This window comes from Phyllobates terribilis, unplaced genomic scaffold, assembly GCF_046119375.1.
Source record: "Phyllobates terribilis strain yellow unplaced genomic scaffold, ASM4611937v1 Scaffold_1__5_contigs__length_1240528914, whole genome shotgun sequence".
NCBI lineage: Eukaryota > Metazoa > Chordata > Amphibia > Anura > Dendrobatidae > Phyllobates > Phyllobates terribilis.
The window spans coordinates 708946303-708971151 of record NW_027362761.1 but is presented as its reverse complement, the minus strand read 5'-3'; the positions used below and the strand labels follow the sequence as shown (position 1 = coordinate 708971151).

General features: G+C 45.9%; 1 protein-coding gene across 4 annotated transcripts in view; it reads right to left on the bottom strand.

Moving 5' to 3' along the window:
• The window catches only part of LOC141170275 (calcium/calmodulin-dependent protein kinase type IV-like), a 291198-nt gene extending 267204 nt beyond the window's left edge, over positions 1–23994 (bottom strand). For 2 of the 4 annotated variants that reach the window (XM_073655149.1, XM_073655146.1), the window contains exons 1-2: positions 23719–23994; positions 22561–22758 (exon numbers count right to left, since the gene is read on the bottom strand). In XM_073655149.1, the coding sequence (XP_073511250.1) occupies positions 22561–22658 (98 nt within the window). In that variant the 5' untranslated portion in view covers positions 22659–22758; positions 23719–23994. Of the gene's footprint in view, positions 1–22560; positions 22759–23718 lie in introns of those variants that run through there. The other 2 variants (XM_073655147.1, XM_073655150.1) reach the window with 2 other exon arrangements.
• Positions 23995–24849: the final 855 nt, after the last annotated feature.

Below are 24849 nucleotides of genomic sequence, written 5' to 3'. Positions count from 1 at the left end.
CTGTTGGACTCTGGGAGTCTGGTGACCTTAATCAAAGCTACCCTTCCCCACCAGTTGATCCCTTCCAAAACTGTGGGCATTCAGTGCATCCATGGCAACACCAAGGACTATCCCCTGGCTGCAGTGACAGTGGGAACAGACTGTGGTGCCCAATCCCACGAAGTCAGGGTGGTTAAGGACCTGATACATCTTGTCATACTGGGCCGTGATGTTTCTTTATTTTGGGACTTGTGGGGGAAGGGAACTGGACTAAGTAGAGTGGTCAAAAGCCAGGTCCCTGGAGAAGAACCCCCGATGAAGTCTCAGGTGGATGAGTTCCCACTGTGCGTCCTTGCCGGTGACGAGGGCGAGGCGGTGACCGAGGAGGCCGACCTCCCTGAGTTAGATATGTCCGGAGAGAACTTTGGGACTGCTCAAATTTGAAACCTGACCTTAAAGGGGGCATTTGACCAAGTTACTGTATGTAATGGGGTTGCCTAAGAGCCGGGGGCTGACACCAGGTTCCCCCACTTTGCAGTGCAGGGGGAGTTGCTATATCGGGTAGCCAAACTAAGTGTCGGTGACATAGTGGAACAGCTGTTAGTGCCGGGGCCATACAGACGGAGGGTACTAGTTATGGCCCATTCACATGTTCTGGGGGGGACACCTAGGGGTCGAGAAAACTCAGGAGAGGAGACTGAGAAGGTTTTATTGGCCAGGGTGTTACCGAGAAATTCAGAACTATTGTAGGTCCTGCCCCACCTGCCAAATAACCGCTCCCTCTTCCCACTTTCGGTGCCCCTTAGTTCCACTACCTGTGATAGAGGTTCCCTTTAAGAGGATTGCCATGGACCTTGTGGGTCCCTTGGTTAAATCAGCTCGGGCCACCAATATATCCTGGTGGTCATGGACTATGCGACCCGATACCCGAAGAGGTACCCCTAAAGAACTCGTCCAGTAAAAGTATAGCCTGAGAGCTGGTCCATATTTTTGCTCGAACAGGTATGCCAAAAGAGATTCTGACATACCAAGGAGCCCCCTTCATGAGCAAGGTGTTGAAGAAGCTTTGCAGAGTCCTTCAGATAGCTCAGATTCGGACCTTGGTTTATCATCCGCAGACGGACAGCCTAGTGGAACGCTTCAACAAGACCTTAAAGGCGATGCTCAGGAAGGTCGTTGAAAAGGATGGGCGAGACTGGGACTACCTGCTCCCATTTCTACTTTTCTCCATCAGAGAAGTTCCTCAAGCCACCACTGGCTTCTCTCTGTTTGAGCTCCTATATGGGTGGCATCCAAGAGGTCTCCTAGACATCGCCAAGGAAACCTGGGAGGCCGAGGTCACGCCACACCAGAGTATCATTGAACATGTCGCCCAGTTACAGGAGAGAATGTCAAAGGTGATGCCCTTCGTGAAGGAACAACTTCTCCAGGCGCAGGAAGCCCAGGCGAGGGTATATAACCGGTCGGCGAGACTAAGACAGTTCCAGCCCGGGGACCGTGCTTTGGTGCTAATCCCTACCGTCGAGAGCAAGTTCCTGGCCAAATGGCAAGGTCCGTACGAGGTGGTAGAGAAAGTCAGTGAGGTTAATTATAAAGTCCACCAGCCTGGCCAGAGAAAGCCGCACCAAATATACCATGTGAACTTGCTCAAGCTGTGGCGGGACCGGGAACCTGTGGAAACTCCTTGCCTAAGAGTCGCACCCCAAGGCAAGGTGGAAGAGCTCACCATTGCAGAGACTCTATCGCCGGCCCAGAAGCAACAGTGTCGAGAACTACTACAGCGGAGATGGGAGCTGTTCTCAGAGTTGCCGGGGCATACTCAGGTGGTAGAGCATGACGTGCTAACAGAGCCACACGTAAGAGTGAATCTGAAGCCGTACCGGATTCCGGAAGCACGCCGGGAGGTGATCTCGGCCGAGGTGAAGAGGATGTTAGACCTCGGGGTGATAGAAGAGTCAAAGAGTGGGTGGTCGAGCCCAATCGTCCTCGTGCCTAACTCAATGGAGAATGGAGGTTTTGTAATGACTACTGCTGGCTGAATGAGGTTTCCAAGTGTGACACGTACCCGATGCCCCGTGTCGACGAACTCGAGAGGCTTGGACTGGCGAGGTACATCACCACTTTTGACCTGACGAAGGGCTACTGGCAGATCCCCATCTCCCAAATGGCCAAGGAGAAGACGGCTTTCTCGACACCTGATGGGAGTTTTCAATACACGCGGATGCCGTTCAGACTACAGGGGGCCTAAGCCACCTTCCAGAAGGCTATGGATCGGATCCAAGCCCCATATAAGAAGTATGCCGCAGCCTACCTTGACGACATTGTGGTCTTTAGCCCAGATTGGGCTAGTCATCTACCTAAACTACAGGCTGTTCTGGATGCTCTGAGAAAGGCGGGATTTACTATAAATCTGAGAAAATGTGCTGTTGGAAAAGAAGAGGCCAAGTACTTTGGCTATGTCGTCGGGAGAGGCGAAATAAAGTCGCAAGTCAAGAAAGTGGAGGCAATCCAGACCTGGCCGCAACCGCTCTCCAAGAAGCAAGTAAGAGCTTTCCTGGGAATGGTGGGATATTACCGGCGGTTTATCCCGAATTTTGCCATGATGGCCGCACCACTGACGGATCTTCTAAAAGGCACCAAATCAACCATGGCGAAATGGACTGAAGAATCAGAGACCACCTTTCAACAGTTGAAGCACTGTGCAAGCAGCCGGTCCTGGTCGCGCCAGACTTTAAGAAAGAATTTGTGGTCCAGACGGACGCTTCAGAGGTTGGTCTAGGGGCCGTACTTTCTCAAGAGATAAATGGGGAAGAACATCCCATTCTCTATCTGAGCCGGAAGCTTTCGTCGTGCGAGAAGAACTACGCAATAGTAGAGAAAGAGTGTTTAGCCATAAAGTGGGCAGTAGTGAGCAGAACTGTATGTGGAATTTAAGGGCATGGTTAGTTTATGTGAATGTCCTGGATAGTATTTTGTTCCCTGCAGAAGCACAGCAATAAATAGTGTTTACATTGAGGTTATCCTACCTGAAAGTTTACAGCTGTAAAATCATTATGAACAGCCTTTGGCTGGGTTAAATACAGTTTCAACTGGAATTGTCCAAACAGGCAATTCCTTTAAAACAATAGAAAATTAGAATTGAGTTTTTTCATGGAGTTTCAACTAAAAATTAATTCAATAAGCCTGCAGTATCAGACAAAGTATAAAAATGGCATTGCTTAAAGGGAATCTGAGGTTTTGGCTACCTCATCTGAGAGGAGTATGATGTAGGGGCAGAGACCCTGATTCCAGCAATGTATCACTTACTTGTCTACTTGCTTCAGTGTTGATAAAATCATTGTTTTATCTACTACATATCTAGGAGTTCTCTGAATGCTGAGCTCTGTATAACCCCACCAACACCGCTGACTGACAGCTTTACTAGTTCTCAAGTGATAATCTACTGCTGATAAAACAGTAATTTTATCAAAACTGCAGCAAGCAGCCCTGTAAGTGATGCAGATTAGGTGGCAAAAACCTGCTAACAGAATGTGTTGGCAAAATGTCAGCCCCTAAACTATGGCCAGTCTGTTAATTTATTACTGAGAAATCAGCTTTGTAATTGATCTGCAAATGAGGTTGAAGAACTATTGTAGATCTGAAGCCTCTGTTACTTCAGTTAGGTAAACACACTTACCATAAGTGACTTATGCTTCCTGTGCTGGCGGCCAGGTCTGGATTGCGGCCAATTAGGTAAATCTGGGGATGGGCATCTCTGTAATGAGGAGGGGTGTTGACTAATGACATCAACACCCTATATAAGGTGTGCTTAATTATTAGGCAACTTCCTTTCCTTTGGCAAAATGGGTCAGAAGAAAGATTTGACGGGCTCTGAAAAGTCCAAAATTGTGAGATGTCTTGCAGAGGGATGCAGCAGTCTTGAAATTTCCAAACTTTTGAAGCGTGATCACCGAACAATCAAGCTTTTCATGGCAAATAGCCAACAGGGTCGCAAGAAGCGTGTTGGCCAAAAAAGGCGCAAAATAACTGCCCATGAATTGAGGAAAATCAAGCGTGAAGCTGCCAAGATAACATTCGCCACCAGTTTTGCCATATATCAGAGCTGCAACGTTACTGGAGTATCAAATAGCACAAGGTGTGCGATACTCAGGGACATGGCCAAGGTAAGGAAGGCTGAAAAACGACCACCTTTGAACAAGAACCAAAAGATAAAACGTCAAGAATGGGCCAAGAAATATCTTAAGACTGATTTTTCAAAGGTTTTATGGACTGATGAAATGAGAGTGACTCTTGATGGGCCAGATGGATGGGCCAGAGGCTGGATCAGTAAAGGGCAGAGAGCTCCACTCCGACTCAGACGCCAGCAAGGTGGAGGTGGGGTACTGGTATGGTCTGGTATCATCCAAGATGGACCTTTTCGGGTTGAGGATGGAGTGAAGCTCAACTCCCAGACCTACTGCCAGTTTCTGGAAGACAACTTCTTCAAGCAGTGGTACAGGAAGAAGTCGGTATCGTTCAAGAAAAACATGATTTTCATGCAGGACAATGCTCCATCACATGCATCCAACTACTCCACAGCGTGGCTGGCCAGTAAAGGTCTAAAAGAAGAAAAAATGATGACATGGCCCCCTTGTTCACCTGATCTGAACCCCATAGAGAACCCGTGGCCCATCATAAAATGTTAGATCTACAGGGAGGGAAAACAGTACACCTCTCGGAACAGTGTCTGGGAGGTTGTGGTGGTTGCTGCACGCAATGTTGATTGAAAACAGATCAAGCAACTGACAGAGTCTATGGATGGAAGGCTGTTGAGTGTCATCATAAAGAAAGGTGGCTATATTGATCACTAATTTTTTTTTTGTTTTTGCATGTCAGAAATGTTTATTTCTAAATTTTGTGCACTGATATTGGTTTACCTGGTGAAAATAAACAAGTGAGATGGGATTATATTTGGTTTTTATTAAGTTGCCTAATAATTCTGCACAGTAATAGTTACCTGCACAAACAGATATCCTCCTAAGATAACCAAATCTAAAAAAAAACCACTCCAACTTCCAAAAATATTAAGCTTGGATATTTATGAGTCTTTTGGGTTGATTGAGAACATAGTTGTTGATCAATAATAAAAATAATCCTCTAAAATACAACTTGCCTAATAATTCTGCACACAGTGTACATTGTTCAAAAAAATAAAGGCAACACTTAAACAACAGAATATAACTCCAAGTAAATCAAACTTCTGTGAAATCAAACTGTCCACTTAGGAAGCAACACTGATTGACAATCAATTTCACATGCTGTTGTGCAAATGGAATAGACAATAGATGGAAATTATTGGCAATTATCAAGACACCCTCAATAAAGGAGTGGTTCTGCAGGTGGGGACCACAGACCACATCTCAGTACCAATGCTTTCTGGCTGATGTTTTGGTCACTTTTGAATGTTGGTTGTGCTTTCACACTCATGGTAGCATGAGACGGACTCTACGACTCACAGAAGTTGCTCAGGTTGTGCAGCTCATCCAGGATGGCACATCAATGCGAGCTGTAGCAAAAAGGTTTGCTGTGTCTGTCAGTGTAGTGTCCAGAGGCTGGAGGCGCAACCAGGAGACAGGCCAGTACACCAGAAGACGTGGAGGAGGCTGTAGGAGGGCAACAACCCAGCAGCAGGACCGCTAACTCCGCCTTTGTGCAAGGAGGAACAGGAGGAGCACTGCCAGAGCCCTGCAAAATGACCTCCAGCAGGCCACAAATGTGCATGTGTCTGCACAAACGGTTAGAAACCGACTCCATGAGGGTGGTATGAGGGCCCGACGTCCACAGATGGGGGTTGTGCTCACAGCTCAACACCGTGCAGGACGCTTGGCATTTGCCACAGAACACCAGGATTGGTAAAGTCGCCACTGGCGCCCTGTGCTCTTCACAGATGAAAGCAGGTTCACACTGAGCACATGTGACAGAGTCTGGAGATGCCGTGGAGAGCGATCTGCTGCATGCAACATCCTTCAGCATGACCGGTTTGGCAGTAGGTTAGTAATGGTGTGGGGTGGCATTTCTTTGGAGAGCCGCACAGCCCTCCATGTGCACGCCAGAGGTAGCCTGACTGCCATTAGGTACCGAGATGAGATCCTCAGACCCCTTGTGAGACCATATGCTGGTGCAGTTGGCCCTGGGTTCCTCCTAATGCAGGATAATGCCAGACCTCATGTGGCTGGAGTGTGTCAGCAGTTCCAGCAAGATGAAGGCATTGAAGCTATGGACTAGCCCGCCCATTCCCCAGACCTGAATCCGATTGAGCACATCTGGGACATCATGTCTCGCTCCATGCACCAACGTCACATTGCACCACAGACTGTCCAGGAGTTGGCAGATGCTTTAGTCCAGGTCTGGGAGGAGATCCCACAGGAGACCATCCGAAACCTCATCAGGAGCATGCCCAGGCGTTGTAGGGAGGTCATACAGGCACGTGGAGGCCACACACAATGCTGAGCCTCATTTTGACTTGTTTTAAGGACATTACATCAAAGTTGGATCAGCCTGTAGTGGGGTTTTCCACTTTAATTTTGGGGTTGACTCCAAATCCAGGGCGCCATTGGTTGATAAATTTGATTTCCATTTATGATTTTTGCGTGATTTTGTTATCAGCACATTCAACTTTGTACAGAACAAAGTATTCAATGAGAATATTTCATGCATTCAAATCTAGGATGTGTTATTTGAGTGTTCCCTTTATTTTTTTGAGCAGTGTATATATTATATACACACACACACACATACAGTTAGGTCCATATATATTTGGACAGAGACAACATTTTTCTAATTTTGGTTTGGTTCTAGACATTACCAAAATGAATTTTAAACAAAACAATTCAGATGCAGTTGAAGTTCAGACTTTCAGCTTTCATTTGAGGGTATCCACATTAAAATTGGATGAAGGGTTTAGGAGTTTCAGCTCCTTAACATGTGCCACCCTGTTTTTAAAGGGACCAAAAGTAATTGGACAGATTAAATAATTGTAAATAAAATGTTCATTTCTAGTACTTGGTTGAAAACCCTTTGTTGGCAATGACTGCCTGAAGTCTTGAACTCATGGACATCACCAGACGCTGTGTTTCCTCCTTTTTGATGCTCTGCCAGGCCTTCACTGCGGTGGTTTTCAGTTGCTGTCTGTTTGTGGGCCTTTCTGTCTGAAGTTTAGTCTTTAACAAGTGAAATGCATGCTCAATTGGGTTGAGATCAGGTGACTGACTTGACCATTCAAGAATATTCCACTTCTTTGCTTTAATAAACTCCTGGGTTGCTTTGGCTTTATGTTTTGGGTCATTGTCCATCTGTAGTATGAAACGACGACCAATCAGTTTGGCTGCATTTGGCTGGATCTGAGCAAGGCTGGATCTGAGTAAGGCCCTGAATACATCAGAATTCATTCGGCTGCTTCTGTCCTGTGTCACATCATCAATAAACAATAGTGACCCAGTGCCACTGGCAGCCATGCATGCCCAAGTCATCACACTGCCTCCGCCGTGTTTTACAGATGATGTGGTATGCTTTGGATCATGAGCTGTACCACGCCTTCACCATACTTTTTTCTTTCCATCATTCTGGTAGAGGTTGATCTTGGTTTTATCTGTCCAAAGAATGTTCTTCCAGAACTGTGCTGGCTTTTTTAGATGTTTTTTAGCAAAGTCCAGTCTAGCCTTTTCATTCTTGATGCTTATGAGTGCTTGCACCGTGCAGTGAACCCTCTGTATTTACTTTCATGCAGTCTTCTCTTTATGGTAGATTTGGATATTGATACGCCTACCTCCTGGAAAGTGTTGTTCACTTGGTTGGCTGTTGTGAAGGGGTTTCTCTTCACCATGGAGATTATTCTGTGATCATCCACCACTGTTGTCTTCCGTGGGCGCCCAGGTCTTTTTGCATTGATGAGTTCACCAGTGCTTTCTTTCTTTCTCAGGATGTACCAAACTGTAGATTTTGCCACTCCTAATATTGTAGCAATTTCTCGGATGGGTTTTTTCTGTTTTTGCAGCTTAAGGATGGCTTGTTTCACCTGCATGGAGAGCTCCTTTGACCGCATGTTTACTTCACAGCAAAACCTTCCAAATGCAAGCACCACACCTCAAATCAACTCCTGGCCTTTTATCTGCTTAATTGAGAATGACATAACAAAGGGATTGCCCACACCTGTCCATGAAATAGCCTTGGAGTCAATTGTCCAATTACTTTTGGTCCCTTTAAAAACAGGGTGGCACATGTTAAGGAGCTGAAACTCCTAAACCCTTCATCCAATTTTAATGTGGATACCCTCAAATGAAAGCTGAAAGTCTGAACTTCAACTGCATCTGAATTGTTTTGTTTAAAATTCATTGTGGTAATGTCTAGAACCAAAATTAGAAAAATGTTGTCTCTGTCCAAATATATATGGACATAACTGTATATACATACTGTTTTCTGTGGGGCTTCTTAGCAGTAAAGATGAGCGTTGTTCTACTCGAACTGTTCGCCAATCTCAAATTCGAGCTGTTTTGGGCGGTGTTCGAGCCGTTCGGCGAACACGAACAATTTGAGAAAAATTCGGCTGTTCGAGGTTATGTTCGATAACTGTTCGTGCACCAAAATCATAACTGGATTTTTTCTCAGTAATGATGAAAATTAATGTTAATACGCAGTTTGAGTGTACAGCGGGGTGGGGGGAGGGGCAGGGGATGGATCTCTGCAGGAACAATGAAGATCTCCATTTTTTTTTTCTCTTTCCCGCATTTACAGTGGGGAGGTGAAATCTGTCAGCCTATCAGCAGCGCACACACGGAGCGAAGTGCTTTTTTTCACACAAGCAAGGGCATGTGTCATTGGCAGTGTATGTCACATGTCCTTGCCCTATAAGACCAAGCCATTTTCCCTGTCGCCACCATTTTCTCACTGCTGCAGCTGCGTGTTAGACGGCACCGCTGTTGCTGTGTGCGCTATACCTTGTTAATTTCAAGCCAATTTTCGCACAAATCTACAGATAGCTTGGGAGTAGGGAATAGTTGTGATTGCAGTCCTTTTAAGGACTAGGTTACAGCATTTCCTACGACTTTTATCAGGCAGGTCTGTGCTCTTAAATAGATAGATTGTGGGAGTAAAGACTAATTGTAATTGGAGTCCTTTTCAGGACTAGGTTACATCAGTTCCTATCAGTTTTTGCCAGGCAGGTCTGTGCCAGTGCTGTGCAAATTTTTTTCACAGCATTTGGCTGAATCTAGCAAAGCTAATCCTTTTTGGCCTATTGCAGAGTGTGTTAGTCAGTGGAGTAGCCTATCTGTGTTGCAAGATATACCACCTGTGTATAGAATACCAATTTTTTTACTGCACCTAGTGAAGTAAAATCTTTTGGGCATAGCATCATTCTATTAGTCCATCTATACTGACCTCCATCAGGTTGCAAATTGAATATAATTTTTTTCTGCATCTAGCTCTGAAAAAATATTGGGCTTCTAGCTGTGTGTGGGACTTGTTGTATTAGTCCATCTATACTGACCTCCATCAGGTTGCAAACTGCATATATTTTTTTCTTCATCTACCTCTGAAAAAATATTGGGCTTCTAGCTGTGTGTGGGACTTGTTCTATTAATCCATCTATACAGACCTCCATCAGGTTGCAAACTGAATATATTTTTTTCTGCATCTACCTCTGAAAAAATATTGGGCTTCTAGCTGTGTGTGGGACTTGTTGTATTAGTCCATCTATACTGACCTCCATCAGGTTGCAAATTGAATATAATTTTTTTCTGCATCTAGCTCTGAAAAAATATTGGGCTTCTAGCTGTGTGTGGGACTTGTTCTATTAATCCATCTATACAGACCTCCATCAGGTTGCAAACTGCATATATTTTTTTCTTCATCTACCTCTGAAAAAATATTGGGCTTCTAGCTGTGTGTGGGACTTGTTCTATTAATCCATCTATACAGATCTCCATCAGGTTGCAAACTGAATATATTTTTTTCTGCATCTACCTCTGAAAAAATATTGGGCTTCTAGCTGTGTGTGGGACTTGTTGTATTAGTCCATCTATACTGACCTCCATCAGGTTGCAAACTGAATATATTTTTTTCTGCATCTACCTCTGAAAAAATATTGGGCTTCTAGCTGTGTGTGGGACTTGTTCTATTAATCCATCTATACAGACCTCCATCAGGTTGCAAACTGAATATATTTTTTTCTGCATCTACCTCTGAAAAAATATTGGGCTTCTAGCTGTGTGTGGGACTTGTTGTATTAGTCCATCTATACTGACCTCCATCAGGTTGCAAACTGAATATATTTTTTTCTGCATCTAGCTCTGAAAAAATATTTGGCCTTCTAGCAGTGTGTGGGACTTTCTCTATTAGTCCATCTATACTGACCTCCATCAGGTTGCAAATTAAAAATAATTTTTATCTGCATCTAGCTCTGAAAAAATATTTGGCCTTCTAGCAGTGTGTGGGACTTTCTCTATTAGTCCATCTATACTGACCTCCATCAGGTTGCAAATTGAATATAATTTTTTTCTGCATCTAACCCAGCCAATAGTTTTGGCCTAATACCACAGTTTGGCCACTCAGCTCTGCTCGGTTCCCATCCATTGTTTTTTTGTGCAAACAACTCCAGAGTTGTTAATTAGTTAACCACCAAAATGAGTGGAAAAAGGCCTGCTGCTGGTGGAAAGGGGAATAGGCGTGTTGGGAAGGGGAAAAAAGGTTGTGTCCGTGGGGTAGGTGTTAAAGCAACAGTAACATCTGCAGAAGAAAGACCATCTTCCAGCCAAACTAAAATGTCTACTTCTTTTAGCGGACAATGCGATAAGATCCCTTTCTTACGGCCACGCCAATCGCTACAAATTCCAGATGAGGCACAAAAACAGCAGGTGCTTCAACGGATATCAAGTGCACTTGCTTCCTCACAGCTCCCAAATCTCCAGCTGCCTGTCTGAGTATGAGGTAGAACAGATGGTTGAGTCTGCAGAGCTGTTTACTCATACTATAGCCTGGGAATCAGAGGTCGACTCCAGCGCTTCTGTGAATCCAGACGAGGAAATGATCTGCACTGATGCCCAGAATCTTTATGAGTCGGATCCAGGACCAGACGCAGAAGGTTCTGACCATAATGTAGACCCTCATTCCCAAACTGTAACTCCTGTGTAACGGGTCCGGGAGGCGGAACCTCTGAGCTACTATACAAGGGGGCGGCCCTTGTAAGGGAGCGGGTGGCAGTCTCTGGGTGAACGGACAGGGAGTTACGGCAAGTGATCAGGGCAGTCTCTGGGTAAGGGGTAGGTACGACCTGTGATGGCAGAGCCTCCGGGTAGGCTAGCAGGCAGATGGTAGATGTGTGCTCACAGGTGAGCAAGCGAGAGTCTCTGGAATAGCAGGTGGTCACGGCACGTGACGGCGGAACCTCCGGACTGGCAGGCAGGTAGGTAACGGAGAAGCGCTCCCAGGTGAGCGGGCAAGAGTCTCTGGAATAGCTGGTGGTCACCGCACGTGACAACGGGACCTCCGGGCTGGCAAGCAGGCAGGTAACGGAGATGCGCTCCCAGGTGAGCGGGCAAGAGTCTCTGAGATAGCTGGTGGTCACAGCACGTGACAACGGAGCCTCCGGGCTGGCAAGCAGGCAGGTAGCGGAGAAGCGCTCCCAGGTGAGCGGGTAAGCTGGTCCATAGACAGACTGACCGGAGTTGTAAGGCAGACCGTCGGACCTCAGGCAAGCAGGCAGGTAGCTGATGTGCGCTCCCAGGTGAGCGGACAAGTTGGTCCTTAGACAGACTGACCGGAGTTGTAAGGCAGACCGTCGGACCTCAGGCAGGCAGGCAGGTAACAAGTATTCAGGCAGGAATCAGGCAGGTAACTAGCAGGAAACTGGCAGGAAACTGGCAACGGGACCTGAGGGCTGAAGCACAGGTGAGACACAGGTGCAAACAACATTGCTCGGGCACCTCCATTTTGGAGGAGGTGCCTTTTATATGATGAAGTCCTCCGGCCATTGGCCGGGGACTCTTTAGGGCGGCGCGCGCGGCCCCTTTAAGAGGAGGGGAGCGCGCGCGCGCGCGCCCTAAGCACAGGGGCCGGGAAGGAGCGCGCGCCGAGAGCAGAGCAGGAGGAGGACGCCGGGACGGAGCGCGCGCTGACAGCAGAGCGGGGAGAGGACGCCGGGCACGGAGCAGAGCGGTGAGGGGAGCAGCGTCCCTGCCTAGCAGAGGGCAGGGACGCCAGCGCTACATCCTGTTGGTGGAGACAATGAGGAAGACGATGATAAGACTCAAATACCTGATTGGAGCGACAACTTTAGTTTTTTGTCAGGGCAGGAACAGGTTGGCTCTGAGGACGACGGGTGTGATAACGCACAGGGTGATGATGATGAGGTTGGAGATCCCACTTACTGTCAACCCACAGTCAGCCAAGAGATGAGGTCAGCAGAGGAGGTGGAGGAAGAGGAAGATGCTAGTGACGACGAGGTCAGGTTGCGCCTTCCTGGACAGAGACGTAGTACTGGAAGCATGTCAACAACTGCATCCTCAAACACAACTCTGCCTCTCACCACAAGTCGTGGTGGCTCTTCAGGTCGCATGGGTGCTAAGCCTTGCATAGCCTGGGCATTTTTTCAGATCGATAAAGATGACCCAACTCGTGTTATCTGTAACATTTGTCAGCAAAAGCTAAGTAGAGGCCAAAAAATACATAGTTTGAGTACTTCATGCATGAACCGGCACATGGACATGAAGCATAAGTTGCAGTGGGAAGCTCAGTTTGCTACAATGCGGCCTAGCCGGCCGGGCCAACCACCGTCTGCCATATCTTGTGCATCCGCGGCCTCTTCATCCTCTGTGACTGGGGGGACAGCAGTCACACCTGTTTTGGGGCGCAGACCTGCCACCTCTTTACCCGCAACAGCCAGCGTGATTGGCAGGTCATCATTTTCTTTGGAGGTGGTAACACCAGCTGGTGTTGAGCGCTGTCCGACATCGATAGCACCACCTTTGGATCAAGGCAACCTAACATGTCCGCCTGCATCTTCCTCACAGACCGGCAGTTTGCCGGGGACACCCTTATCAACCCCGTCTAAGCACAATAGCCAGCCCTCGGTCCCTCAGATGTGGACAAGTAAAAGACCATTTCCTCCTAGCCATGAGAAAGCTAAGAGGTTGAATTTCACCATCTGCAAGTTCTTGGCTACCGAAATGCTGCCTTTCCGCCTGGTGGACACAGAGGATTTTCGAGACCTTATGTCCGTCGCAGTGCCCCAGTACCAGATGCCCAGTCGGCACTACTTCTCAAAGAAAGGTGTGCCTGCGCTCCACCAGCATGTCGCACACAACATCACCGCTTCTTTGAGAAACTCTGTGTGTGACAGGGTGCATTTCACCACAGACACTTGGACGAGTAGGCATGGACAGAGGCGTTACATGTCGCTGACTGGGCACTGGGTAACTATGGTGACAGCAGGACAAGGGGCTGCTGTCCAAGTCTTGCCGTCCCCACGAGTTGTGCGTCAATCCTCTTTATGTCAAAGTTCCTCCACTGTTTCTGCCTCCTCAACCTCCTCTCGGTCTTCCACCTGCACCCAAAGCCTGTCTGGTCATGCCACAAGCTTTCTAACTGCGCAGAAGGGATCCTGCACACCTCCTTACTATGCTGGCAGTAGGGCTCAACGTCATCAGGCGGTTTTTACTTTGAAATGTCTGGGAAATGTGAGTCACACAGCTGAGGTGTTGTAGTCAGCTCTGGAGAACCAATTTCATGAATGGTTGTCTCCACTGGACCTGAAACCAGGGAAGGCCGTGTGCGACAATGCTGCAAACCTGGGTGCGGCCCTTCGCCGGGGCAATGTCACACACGTGCCTTGTATGGCTCACGTGTTGAACCTGGTTGTCCAGCAATTTTTAGCCCACTATCCCAGACTAGATGGCCTTCTGCAGAGGGCACGGTCGCTGTGTGCTCACTTCCGCCGTTCGCAGCTAAGTGACTTACATCTCTACAGAAGTCGTTGGGCCTGCCATTTCACCGGCTAAAATGCGATGTGCCTACCCGGTGGAATTCAACTCTGCACATGTTGCAGCGACTGTGGCAGCACCGACAAGCCCTGGTGCAATACGTTCTGACGTATAGCCTGGGCCAACGAGATCCAGACGTGGGGCAAATCACGCTGGAGGAGTGGTCTCAGATCAGGGACCTATGCACCCTTCTGCACAGTTTTGAAATGGCGACGAAGATGTTTAGTGCTGACGATGCCATTATCAACATGACTATTCCGGTGATTTACATGCTGGAGCACATGTTAAACAGAATTCGGAGTCAGGTGGTGGCACAAGAGGAGGTGGAGGAAGTAGAGGAGGAGGAGTTGTATGCGGAAGGGCTAACATCTGCAAGGTCCAGACGGTCGGCAGCACCAAGGCGGCAGGCATGTGAGGGTGGGGGAGATGGTTTTACCAGGGCGCATGGTAGCAGCCAAACTAGTGAGGAAGGTGCAGGAGCCCAGGAAGAAGTGGAGGACGAACTGATGGAAGACTCATCAGATGAGGGAGACCTTGATCACATTTCTGTTGTGCGAGGTTGGGGGGAGAGGACAGAGGAAGGAAGCATGATTGTTACCTCGCCACCAACACAACAGGGACTTGGTGCTCCTGGATGCGCAACACACATGAGTGCCTTCTTGCTGCACTACCTGCAACATGACCCTCGAATTGTGAGAATTAGAAATAATCCTGACTACTGGGTTGCCACACTGTTAGATCCCCGGTACAAAAGTAAATTTGCAGAAATTATTCCTGCCATAGAAAGGGATGCACGCATGCAGGAGTATCAGCAGAGACTGTTGCAGAATCTTACATGTGCTTTTCCACAAAACACCAGTGGTGCACGTAGTGAATCTCACAGTTCCAACTTGCCAACCGTGGGACCGTCAAGTGTTCAGCACTCAAACCATAACAGAACCACAGTATCTGCTGGTAACATCAATTTTGCGCAATCATTTCACCACTTTTTTAGCCCATCCTTTGCAAGGCCACAGGAGACAAGAAGTCTGACACATAGTCAACGCCTAGAGACGATGGTACAGGAGTATCTCCAAGTAAACATTGAAGCCATGACTGTGTCACTGGACCCTTGCTCTTTTTGGGCTTCCAATCTGGATAAATGGCCGGAGCTAGCCACTTACGCCTTGGAGATCTTGTCATGCCCCGCAGCCAGCGTTCTGTCTGAACGTGTGTTCAGCGCTGCTGGTGGTGTGCTGACAGATAAGCGCACGCGGCTCTCCACTGATAATGTAGACAGACTCACGTTCATAAAGATGAACAAATCATGGATCCGAAACGACTTTTCTACCCCTGTGTCATCCTGGGGAGAGTAAAAGATGGATGATTGGTTAAAATCACCCTACCAACCGTTTTAAGCTTTCAAATTACTAATCATGTTTATCTGTATCTTGGCTGGAAAATAATTTGGGCTTTGTAGCAGTGTGCAGCACTGATTCTATTAGGCCATCTATAATAAGCTCCACCAGATTTAAAATTACTAATCATGTTTATCTGTATCTTGGCTGGAAAATAATTTGGGCTTTGTAGCAGTGTGCAGCACTGATCCTATTAGGCCATCTATACTAAGCTCCACCAGATTTAAAATTAATAATAATTTTTAGCTGCATCTAGCCCGGAAAATAATTTTGGGGCTCCGAGATGCGCAAGACACATAAGTGCCTTCTTGCTGCACTACCTGCAACATGACCCTCATATTGTCAGAATTCGAAGTAATCATGACTACTGGGTTGCCACACTCTTAGATCCCCCAAACTTTTCGATCAACCTTTTCATCTTAATAAAGACCAAAAAAATGGTCATTTTTGAAATTATAAGCATTAGCAGGTTATTAGAAACTGAAATCAAACAGTTTTCAACTCAAAACTTTATTCTAGGTGATGTTACATTTTCACATAGGACCCCTTGTTCGAAAGGAGCTTCTGAACTCTCTCGTCCATTGAATTTGTCAGGTTTTGGATGGTTTCTGCTTCACTTGTTTTGCATGAGGACAGAATACCCTCCCAGAGCTGTTGCTTAGATGTGAACTGCCTCCCGCCATCATAGACACTCCTTTTGATGATGCTCCAGAGGTTCTGAATGGGGTAGAGGTCAGGGGAGCATGGGGGTCACACCATAAGTTTGTCCCCTTTTATGCCCATATCAGCCAGAGATGCAGATGTTTTATGTGCAGCATGAGATGGTGCATTATCATGCAAAAAAATGATCTTGCTGTGAAATACACGGTTCTTCTTCTTGAACCATGGCAGGAAGTGCTGTTTGAGAAAATCCACATACATTATGGAGTTCATCTTTAGCGCCTTCAGGGATCCTAAAGGGGCCGACAATCTCTCTCCCCATGATTCCAGCCCAAAACATTACTCCACCTTCTCCTTGTTGGCGCTGTAGCCGTGTTTGCGTGGGGTGTCCATCAACCAGCCATCCTCCACTCCATCCATCTGGACCATCGAGCGCTGCACGGCACTCATCCGTGAACAAAACAGTTTTGAAATCAGTCTTCATGTAATGTTTGGCCCACTGGAGCCGTTTCTGCTTGTGTGAAGTGGATAGAGGAGGTCGACAGGATGGCGTATGCACAGCTGCAAACCTCTGAAGGACCCTGCATCTTGTTGTTCGGGGGACGTTGGAGGCACCAGCAGCTTCAAAAACTTGTCTGCTGCTATGACAAGGCTTTTTTGCCGCTGCTCTTTTAACCTGACGTAATTGCCTGTAGGAAAGAGTCCTCAATTTGCCCTTATCAGCACGCACACGTGTGTACTGTGAATCAGCTACATACTTCTTGATTGCCAAGACACTTCATCCTGATCATCGCACAATGTTGATTGTAGTCATGCCTTGACCTAAACACTCCACAATTTGTTGCTTCTCAGCAGCCGACACATCCTTTTTCTTTCCCATTTTGGCAGAAAATGTAGGCTGCTTAATAATGTGAGACAGCCTTCTTAAGTAGTCTTGCCTTTCATTGGACACACCTGCCAAACTAATTAGCACAGGTGTCTGCAATTGCTTACAGTGATCTAAAGAGCCCTGACACACATCACCATCAATGAGTTTAACTGACAAACAAACAAATTCTTCCCTTATCACTCCTAAACACTTTTTGCATAATAATTTGGAACACAGTGTACATGTGCTTTTCCACAAAACACCAGTGGTTCACGTAGTGAATCTTACAGTTCTAACTTGCCAACCGTGGTCTGTATGGAGTTGTTCAATAAAGGGCCCAAAATTAAGATAACATAGATGGGAGAGGTCTCTATGAATAGGAATTCCTAAGTATTTGATACCCTGTGAGGGCCAGGCAAAGGGAAAGTTGGACTGGATGGAATCCTATATGGATTTGGGGAGGGAGACATCGAGGGCCTCAGACTTCGCTGCATTGATTTTAAAATTTGACCATGTAACAAAGTGATCTATTTCAGCCATAACAGCATGGATGGATATATGTGATTGAGTGATATATACTAGGACATCATCAGCAAATAGAGAGCACTTGTACTCGGTGCCTCCCACCTCAATCCACCTAATATTGGGGTTATGGCGAATTGATGAGAGCAGGTGCTCCCTCACTAGGATGTATAAGAGAGGGGACAGAGAACATCCCTGCCTTGTCCCATTGGTGATTGTGAAAGGTGATGAAAATGTTCTGATGCGCCCCCTGGGCCTTGGGACACCCGGAGCCGGACCCTTTTTGGTGGATGCTGGTGGTTGTAGTCTCCGTGGCGGCAACCCGGTTCCGTGGCTCATGGCGGTCAAACCAGTGGCGGAACTATTTATGTGGTTTTGATGTTTAAATGTCCGACTACGCCACCCGTGGATTGCGGTCAGAGTGAACCGCCGCTCCAGGGCAGACCTCTGAGGCTGGTGTTGTGGGTGCAGCAGAGCGTAGCATAACTCCCCACGGGAGGAGTATAGCCTCAGGGCAGTGTATGCGGAGGATGGGGGTGATGGTGCAGGGCAGCAGCAGTAATGACACGGAGTCAGTGATGCAGTCCAGGGCCTTTACTCACAGTTCTTATTATCCAGACCACGTCTGCAGGTAACGGCTGCACACGTCGCACTGTGCTCACCAGGTGAGGGGCTCAGACAACTCCCAGATAACTTTGGAGTGCTTCACAGGACCCCCTTTGTGTGTCCTTTGTCTGGCCTTTCTTACCAACCCTTCTGTCCGGCTGCCTCGGGCCTCCTCTTGGTAAACTTGGCGCCAGTTTCCCTGACCCTATGTGGTGCCTTCCTAGCGGGTGTAGCGAGGGACTGCGCCACATAAAATGTCACAGCCTCCTGTTTCTAGCTGAGGGTCGTTTCCTGCCTCCACTAGTTTCGGGGACCGGTCTCCCCCTTTGGCCTGACCCCTCCACGCAGGTGGATTCGGGCGTGCGGTGGCGACTCGCCCGTCCGCACCCGTGAGATCCCTTCGTTCCTCGTTCCTGGAGCCTTCTCCGCTCCTCTTCCTTCCTTCTCCCTCTTCCAGGCCTGGGCCTCTGTTACTAGGCCCGCCTCCGGAGCAGAGCTCATGCAGAGCCCCTGCTCCCTGCCACTTCTGCTCAGACTTCTCTGCACTGAACTAAGATGGTGCCCACCTTTTATACTCCCTTCTCAATGCACCCAGGAACTGCTTCTTCCCTGCTCCTGCACTACAGGGTTCCCCTTCCTCAGTGTTCCCTCCCCCCACTCCAGCCAGGGACAGGGACTGTCTTGCCCATCTCAGGGGCATACTGGTCGCCCTGCCCCACGGCAATGTGGTGTAATGCATGCAGGTGTCGGGTCCTGATCCACACTACATCCTTACCTGAGAGTGAGATATCACACCTCTGGGTGAGGTGCAATACCTCTGTAGCAACCGAGCCCTCAGGGTGCTACAGTTCCATTTATCTTCAGCCTAGGTGACGTATTGCGATACAGGGCCGTGATTTTGGCTATAAAAGGGTCCCCTAGACCCCTACCCCAAGCTTTTTAAGAGAATCATATATGGCGTGCCAGGAGACTCTATGGAATGCTTTCTCAGCATCCAACGAGAGTATCTAATTACAAATTTTTAACTGCATCTAGCCCAGGAAATACTTTGTGCCTAGTAGCAGTGTCTGCTAGTCAGCGGATTATCCCGGCTCTTAAGCAAGCTACACCACCTGTAGTTTGGACACTTATTTTTTCAAAGGAAATGCTTCGGGACCACGGGATACTCAGTGAAGAGCATCAGGAGGCACCCCAAGGCATAGGGGCTGGGACTGGCAGTAGGATGCCTTGCGGCGGACAGCCGAGCTTGATCCTTATAAAAGCTTTTTAACTGCAGCAGCTTTAGTGGACGCTACTGGAGCTGGAATTACGCGGCTGCTGGCATGAGACTTGCCCTCCAATAGATCCTTGTAAATGGATTTAAAGTGTATTCATTCAAATTAGAGAGACAATTTAAATTAAAAAGCTTAGAGCTGCCTCCACCACAGGGGGGCTCGCTCGACCCACCAGCGGACAGGCACCAGTATTGGGAGAGGTGGGCTGGCCGTCAGTGTTCACCGCGGCTCTGGCACAAACCCGGCGACGCGGAGGTGGCACGGGCAGGAGCGGACTGAACGTGTCGACTTCTCACTTTTTGGATTTTAGAAGGGCATGACATGCCTATATCTGTGTCTCCCCCTCCTTTTACTCCTCCACCTCTTTTCTTTTCGCATGACTATATGTACTTGTCACTTTTCCATGTGTTAGTTGTGTCTTCTGAGCAGTTTGTCAGCTTTTGGACACCTTTGAAGGTGTTTTCTATGTGTTTCTATGTGTTTTTGTTTGCCTGCCATTGGTTTTAACGGTGTTCGAAGGTGTTCGACGAACAGTTCGACGAACAGTTCGGCGAACACACGGGTGTTCGACGAACCGAACCGAACTCGAACACTACGGGGGTGGCTCAACACTACTTAGCAGTAGTGGACAAGTTCATGAAATGTAAAAGCCTTTGTATGTTTGTACAGACTTATTGCATCTATCCGCAGAATAGTTCGATTTCTGCTCAGTGGCATATGTTGAGGGATTCATCTCACAAATCTGGCAAATATTATTATTAATGTCTATGGAGCATTGTATTGTAATTACAGGTTTTGAAACAAATGAATGAATCCTTCCAAGAGTTGGAGAATAATTTTCTGTACCAGTTAAAATCTGATAAAGGTATCAAGCTGTTTCCTGATCACTTCAATTACTTAAAACTTTTGTTTGGATATACAGTGCCTACAAGTAGTATTCAACCCCCTGCAGATTTAGCTGGTTTGATAACATGCAAATAAGTTAAAGCCTTCAAACTGCAAACGAGAGTAGGTTTTATGAACAGAAGCATAAATCTTACAAACCAAAAAGTTATGTTGCTCAGTTGAATTTTATTAAATTTTAAACATAAAAGTGTGGGTCAATTATTATACAACCCCTATGTTTAATATTTTGTGGAATAACCCTTGTTTGCAATTACAGCTAATAATCGTCTTTTATAAGACCTGATCAGGCCGGCACAGGTCTGTGGAGTTATCTTGGTCCACTCTTCCATGCAGATCTTCTCCAAGTTATCTAGGTTCTTTGGGTGTCTCATGTGGACTTTATTCTTGAGCTCCTTCCACAAGTTTTCAATTGGGTTAAGGTCAGGAGACTGACTAGGCCACTCCAACACCTTGACTTTTTCCCTCTTGAACCAGGCCTTGGTTTTCTTGGCTGTGTGCTTTGGGTCGTTGTCTTGTTGGAAGATGAAATTACGACCCATCTTAAGATCCTTGATGGAGGAGCGGAGGTTCTTGGCCAAAATCTCCAGGTAGGCCGTGCTATCCATCTTCCCATGGATGCCGACCAGATGGCCAGGCCCCTTGGCTGAGAAACAGCCCCACAGCATGATGCTGCCACCACCAGACTTGACTGTAGGGATGGTATTCTTGGGGTCGTATGCAGTGCCATCCTGTCTCCAAACGTCACGTGTGTGGTTGGCACCAAAGATCTCCATCTTGGTCTCATCAGACCATAGAACCTTGAACCAGTCTGTCTCAGAGTCCTCCAAGTGATCATGAGCAAACTGTAGACGAGCCTTGACATGACGCTTTGAAAGTAAAGGTACTATACAGGCTCGTCTGGAACGGAGACCATTGCGGTGGAGTACGTTACTTATGGTATTGACTGAAACCAATGTCCCCACTGCCATGAGATCTTCCCGGAGCTCCTTCCTTGTTGTCCTTGGGTTAGCCTTGACTCTTCGGACAAGCCTGGCCTCGGCACGGGAGGACACTTTCAAAGGCTGTCCAGGCCGCGGAAGGCTAACAGTAGTTCCATAAGCCTTCCACTTACGGATGATGCTTCCAACAGTGGAGACAGGTAGGCCCAACTCCTTGGAAAGGGTTTTGTACCCCTTGCCAGCCTTGTGACCCTCCACGATCTTGTCTCTGATGGCCTTGGAATGCTCCTTTGTCTTTCCCATGTTGACCATGTCTGAGTGCTGTTCACAAGTTTGGGGAGGGTCTTAAATAGTCAGAAAAGGCTGGCAAAAGAGATCTTTAATCCACACATGTGAAGCTCATTATTCTTGGTGCCTGAACTACTTCTTAATACTTTAGGGGGACCAAACAGAATTCTTGTGGTTTGAGGGGTTGAATAATAAATGACACTCTGAATTAACTTTTAACGTTTTTAAAAAAAAACAAAAACAAAATTTGCTGCAGTGCATTTCCCACTTCCAGGCTGATCTACAGTACAAATGTCACAATGCCAAGTTAATTCCGCATGTGTCAACCAGCTAAATCTGCAGGGGGTTGAATACTACTTGTAGGCACTGTATGTATCTCCATAACACATGACTTCTGTTTAGATCCCATTTGTTGTTGCACATTTGATACATTTATCTCCATAACATGGGACTTATGTTTAGATCACATCTCATTGTTACTCATCTGCTCCTGTTCCATTTCATATTTATGCCAGTCATTAGTTTTAATCACCAAGACTTACACATTAATGTTGTTATGCATGATGTTGTGATGGTTGTCATATTACTATCTGATGTAATTTTATGATTATATGATGCAATATCTGGATTATATAATCTTTCACATAGGATACTTGGATGTGAAGGGAGCAAACAGGCTGTATATGAAATTACCTAAAATTCAAAATGTTCTAGTTGCTCTGTTACTGAATATTGAGTTGATAGTGGATAATCCTCTTTTACGCAGCCTCATCTTTTAGCCAGCTACAGAGCGTTTCCCAGCATTTCATCCTTACAAAACAGAACAATTCATTGATTTCAATGAAACCTATGTAATGCTTAGTTTCTCCTGCCGCACCGAAGATCAAAAATATTGACATAAACCCTTCTAACAATCATTTAAGAAATTGAACCATCCTTGTAGGCTGGGTTTGTTGATTCCTAGATATCTCAATTCCTGTAATTTCCTCAACTAGAGGGTAATTTTGTCACTATGTTAGTTTTACCCCACCTCAGGTATTGAATGTGATGTAAAATGATATCACACAGTATTGATCAATGTAGAAATTACACAGCACATCGGTACAGTACCTTCCTAGTTCTTGTTTCAAAGTATAGAAGTGTTCCAATCCTTTTTCCCTCTGAGATCCTTCTATCCAGTACATATCTTCTGTTTTGCAGGTTGGCATCTTCTTCACGTAGTTACAAATTCACATTAGTGCTCAGATCATTGTAGCTTGTGGAGATAGGATGTATACTTTAGAAAACTGTCTCCAGATGCACTTGTTACTATATAACATCAATGAAAGGAAAATGTATTCTAAGCCTGTTATGTAAAACCTAAGGTAACTATATGGCATCCTTGTTTTTTTTCTCATACATGTAAGACAATCCATATCTTTTCAGAGTGCTGGATCCATTTTTGGTCCAAGCGTCAGTTTTTACAACCCTTGAGGCATTCATTTTCTCTCCTGTGAAGAGAAATATTCAAAGCATCTCCTACCCACTAAACAGTAAAATACAATCAGCATATCCATGTGCTATCCATCATTCTTTACACAGGGCCATTGACTTGGATTGGCGATCCGCCACCCCGATCAGAGTAGAGGTCTCCTTTTTTTTTCTTCAGACAATCCGTTGTAAGAAAAAAAAAAAAAAAGTACGTGAAGAGGTAAATTGATTATAATGTGTCTGAGATTTATCTGCAAAGATTGTGGATAGCAGACATAACAAAAATAAGTGTAAATATGTAAAATAGTCCTTAGAAAAACAGACTCAACAAGGATTTTAAAAACCATTAAACACACAAACAATGGACCCAGCACTCTGAACCCCCCCATAAAATACGGACATATGAGAGAGAACTGACCAGTGGAGCCGACCCTACTAGGATCACTTCAGTGCGAGGTTTTGGATCGCAATATTAAATAAAAGCTTCAGTTTCCATTTATGGTTCATTGCATAATAACCATTAAAACCTGTAACGGCAGCCACAAGACAATAACATATAAGCTGCCTTTGTTCACAAATATTTACTTCTATGTGTTGATTCCAGTTCTTTCTAAACTGTAGATGTCACTATCCTTAGTGAAGGTTCTGTTTTATAACCCATACAGAATGGTGGCTATGTAATCTAACCCTTGTAGGGGAAGTGAGATTTCATATGGGGGTGCCATCTCTACATAGTCTCTTTAGGAGATGGTACAAGTCTTTTGAGCGTGATATTTTCCTGAGAAAAGTGACCCTTACTTGTTTCTCCAGTTTAGCTCATTCCCAGATACAGCTGTTTGCCACCTTCTTGACTCCAGTGTAGTTTATCGCTATTCTCTATTGGAGACATCTACAAATTTTTCTTCATTAGCAGATGAAAGGCATGATTATTGTAATGCCTCCATTTTCATTCCGCAGCGCTTCTATTGTATCCACTTGTCACTGTTTTCCCAGAGATACTGTTGTTCTCATAATAAGAATACATCTCCATCCTAACACACCCTTCAGCTGCTCCTCCTTAGTGGAGGTTTTAAAGGGAACATTTTACTTTGGCTCCCTCCAGTGTATGGAACTGGTATGACTGCCTGAGCTACAATACTATAGGTAATGAAATTATTCACCAGTGTATCAGGTAGGAAGCTGAGGGTGTGTAAACACATTGTTCAGATCAGTTGCATGAAAATAAAAACTCTCCTGGACTTTTAATACCAAAGATCATATCTGGGACAGCACATTTTAGTACAGGGCACACAAATAAATGTGTACAGTACATGTACTCTGCTGTTTAGGCTACATTCAGTATTTTGATCAGTTTTTCACATCAGTATGTGTAAGCTAAAACCAGGAATGGGTGATAAATGCAGAAGTGGTGACGTGTTTCTAATATACTTTTGAACACTTATGTAAAATACTGACCAAATACTGAACGTGTGAATGTGGCCTTAAGGTAAGAAATAAAAATGATGGATGGCTTGCAATCTTCATTGTACTAGTTTTTTTCCCATCCAAGTCAATGTGTGGAAAAAACAAGTGCAACTTTAATTTAATAAAAATCAACAGATAAGGTTAATTTAGATATGCACTAACAGTTGTACAGGCAGTATTATAATTTTCAAAAATAAAATCAGCAGTTCAAAAAATAAATTGCAGAACAAAAAATACAATAATCACGCATCTTTTTAACCATTTACTGCCAAACGTAGTTTTCATCTTCCTGACTGGGCAAAATTTTTACAATTTGAAGTGTCATTTTGTGTAAAAATAACTTGATAACGGCAATGCTTTCACATATCTCAGTGTTTTTGAGAAAGTTTTTTGTGACATATTGTAGTTTCTGTTAGTGGTAGATTTAGCTTGATAGGATTTGCATTTTCTTATGAAAATAACTTT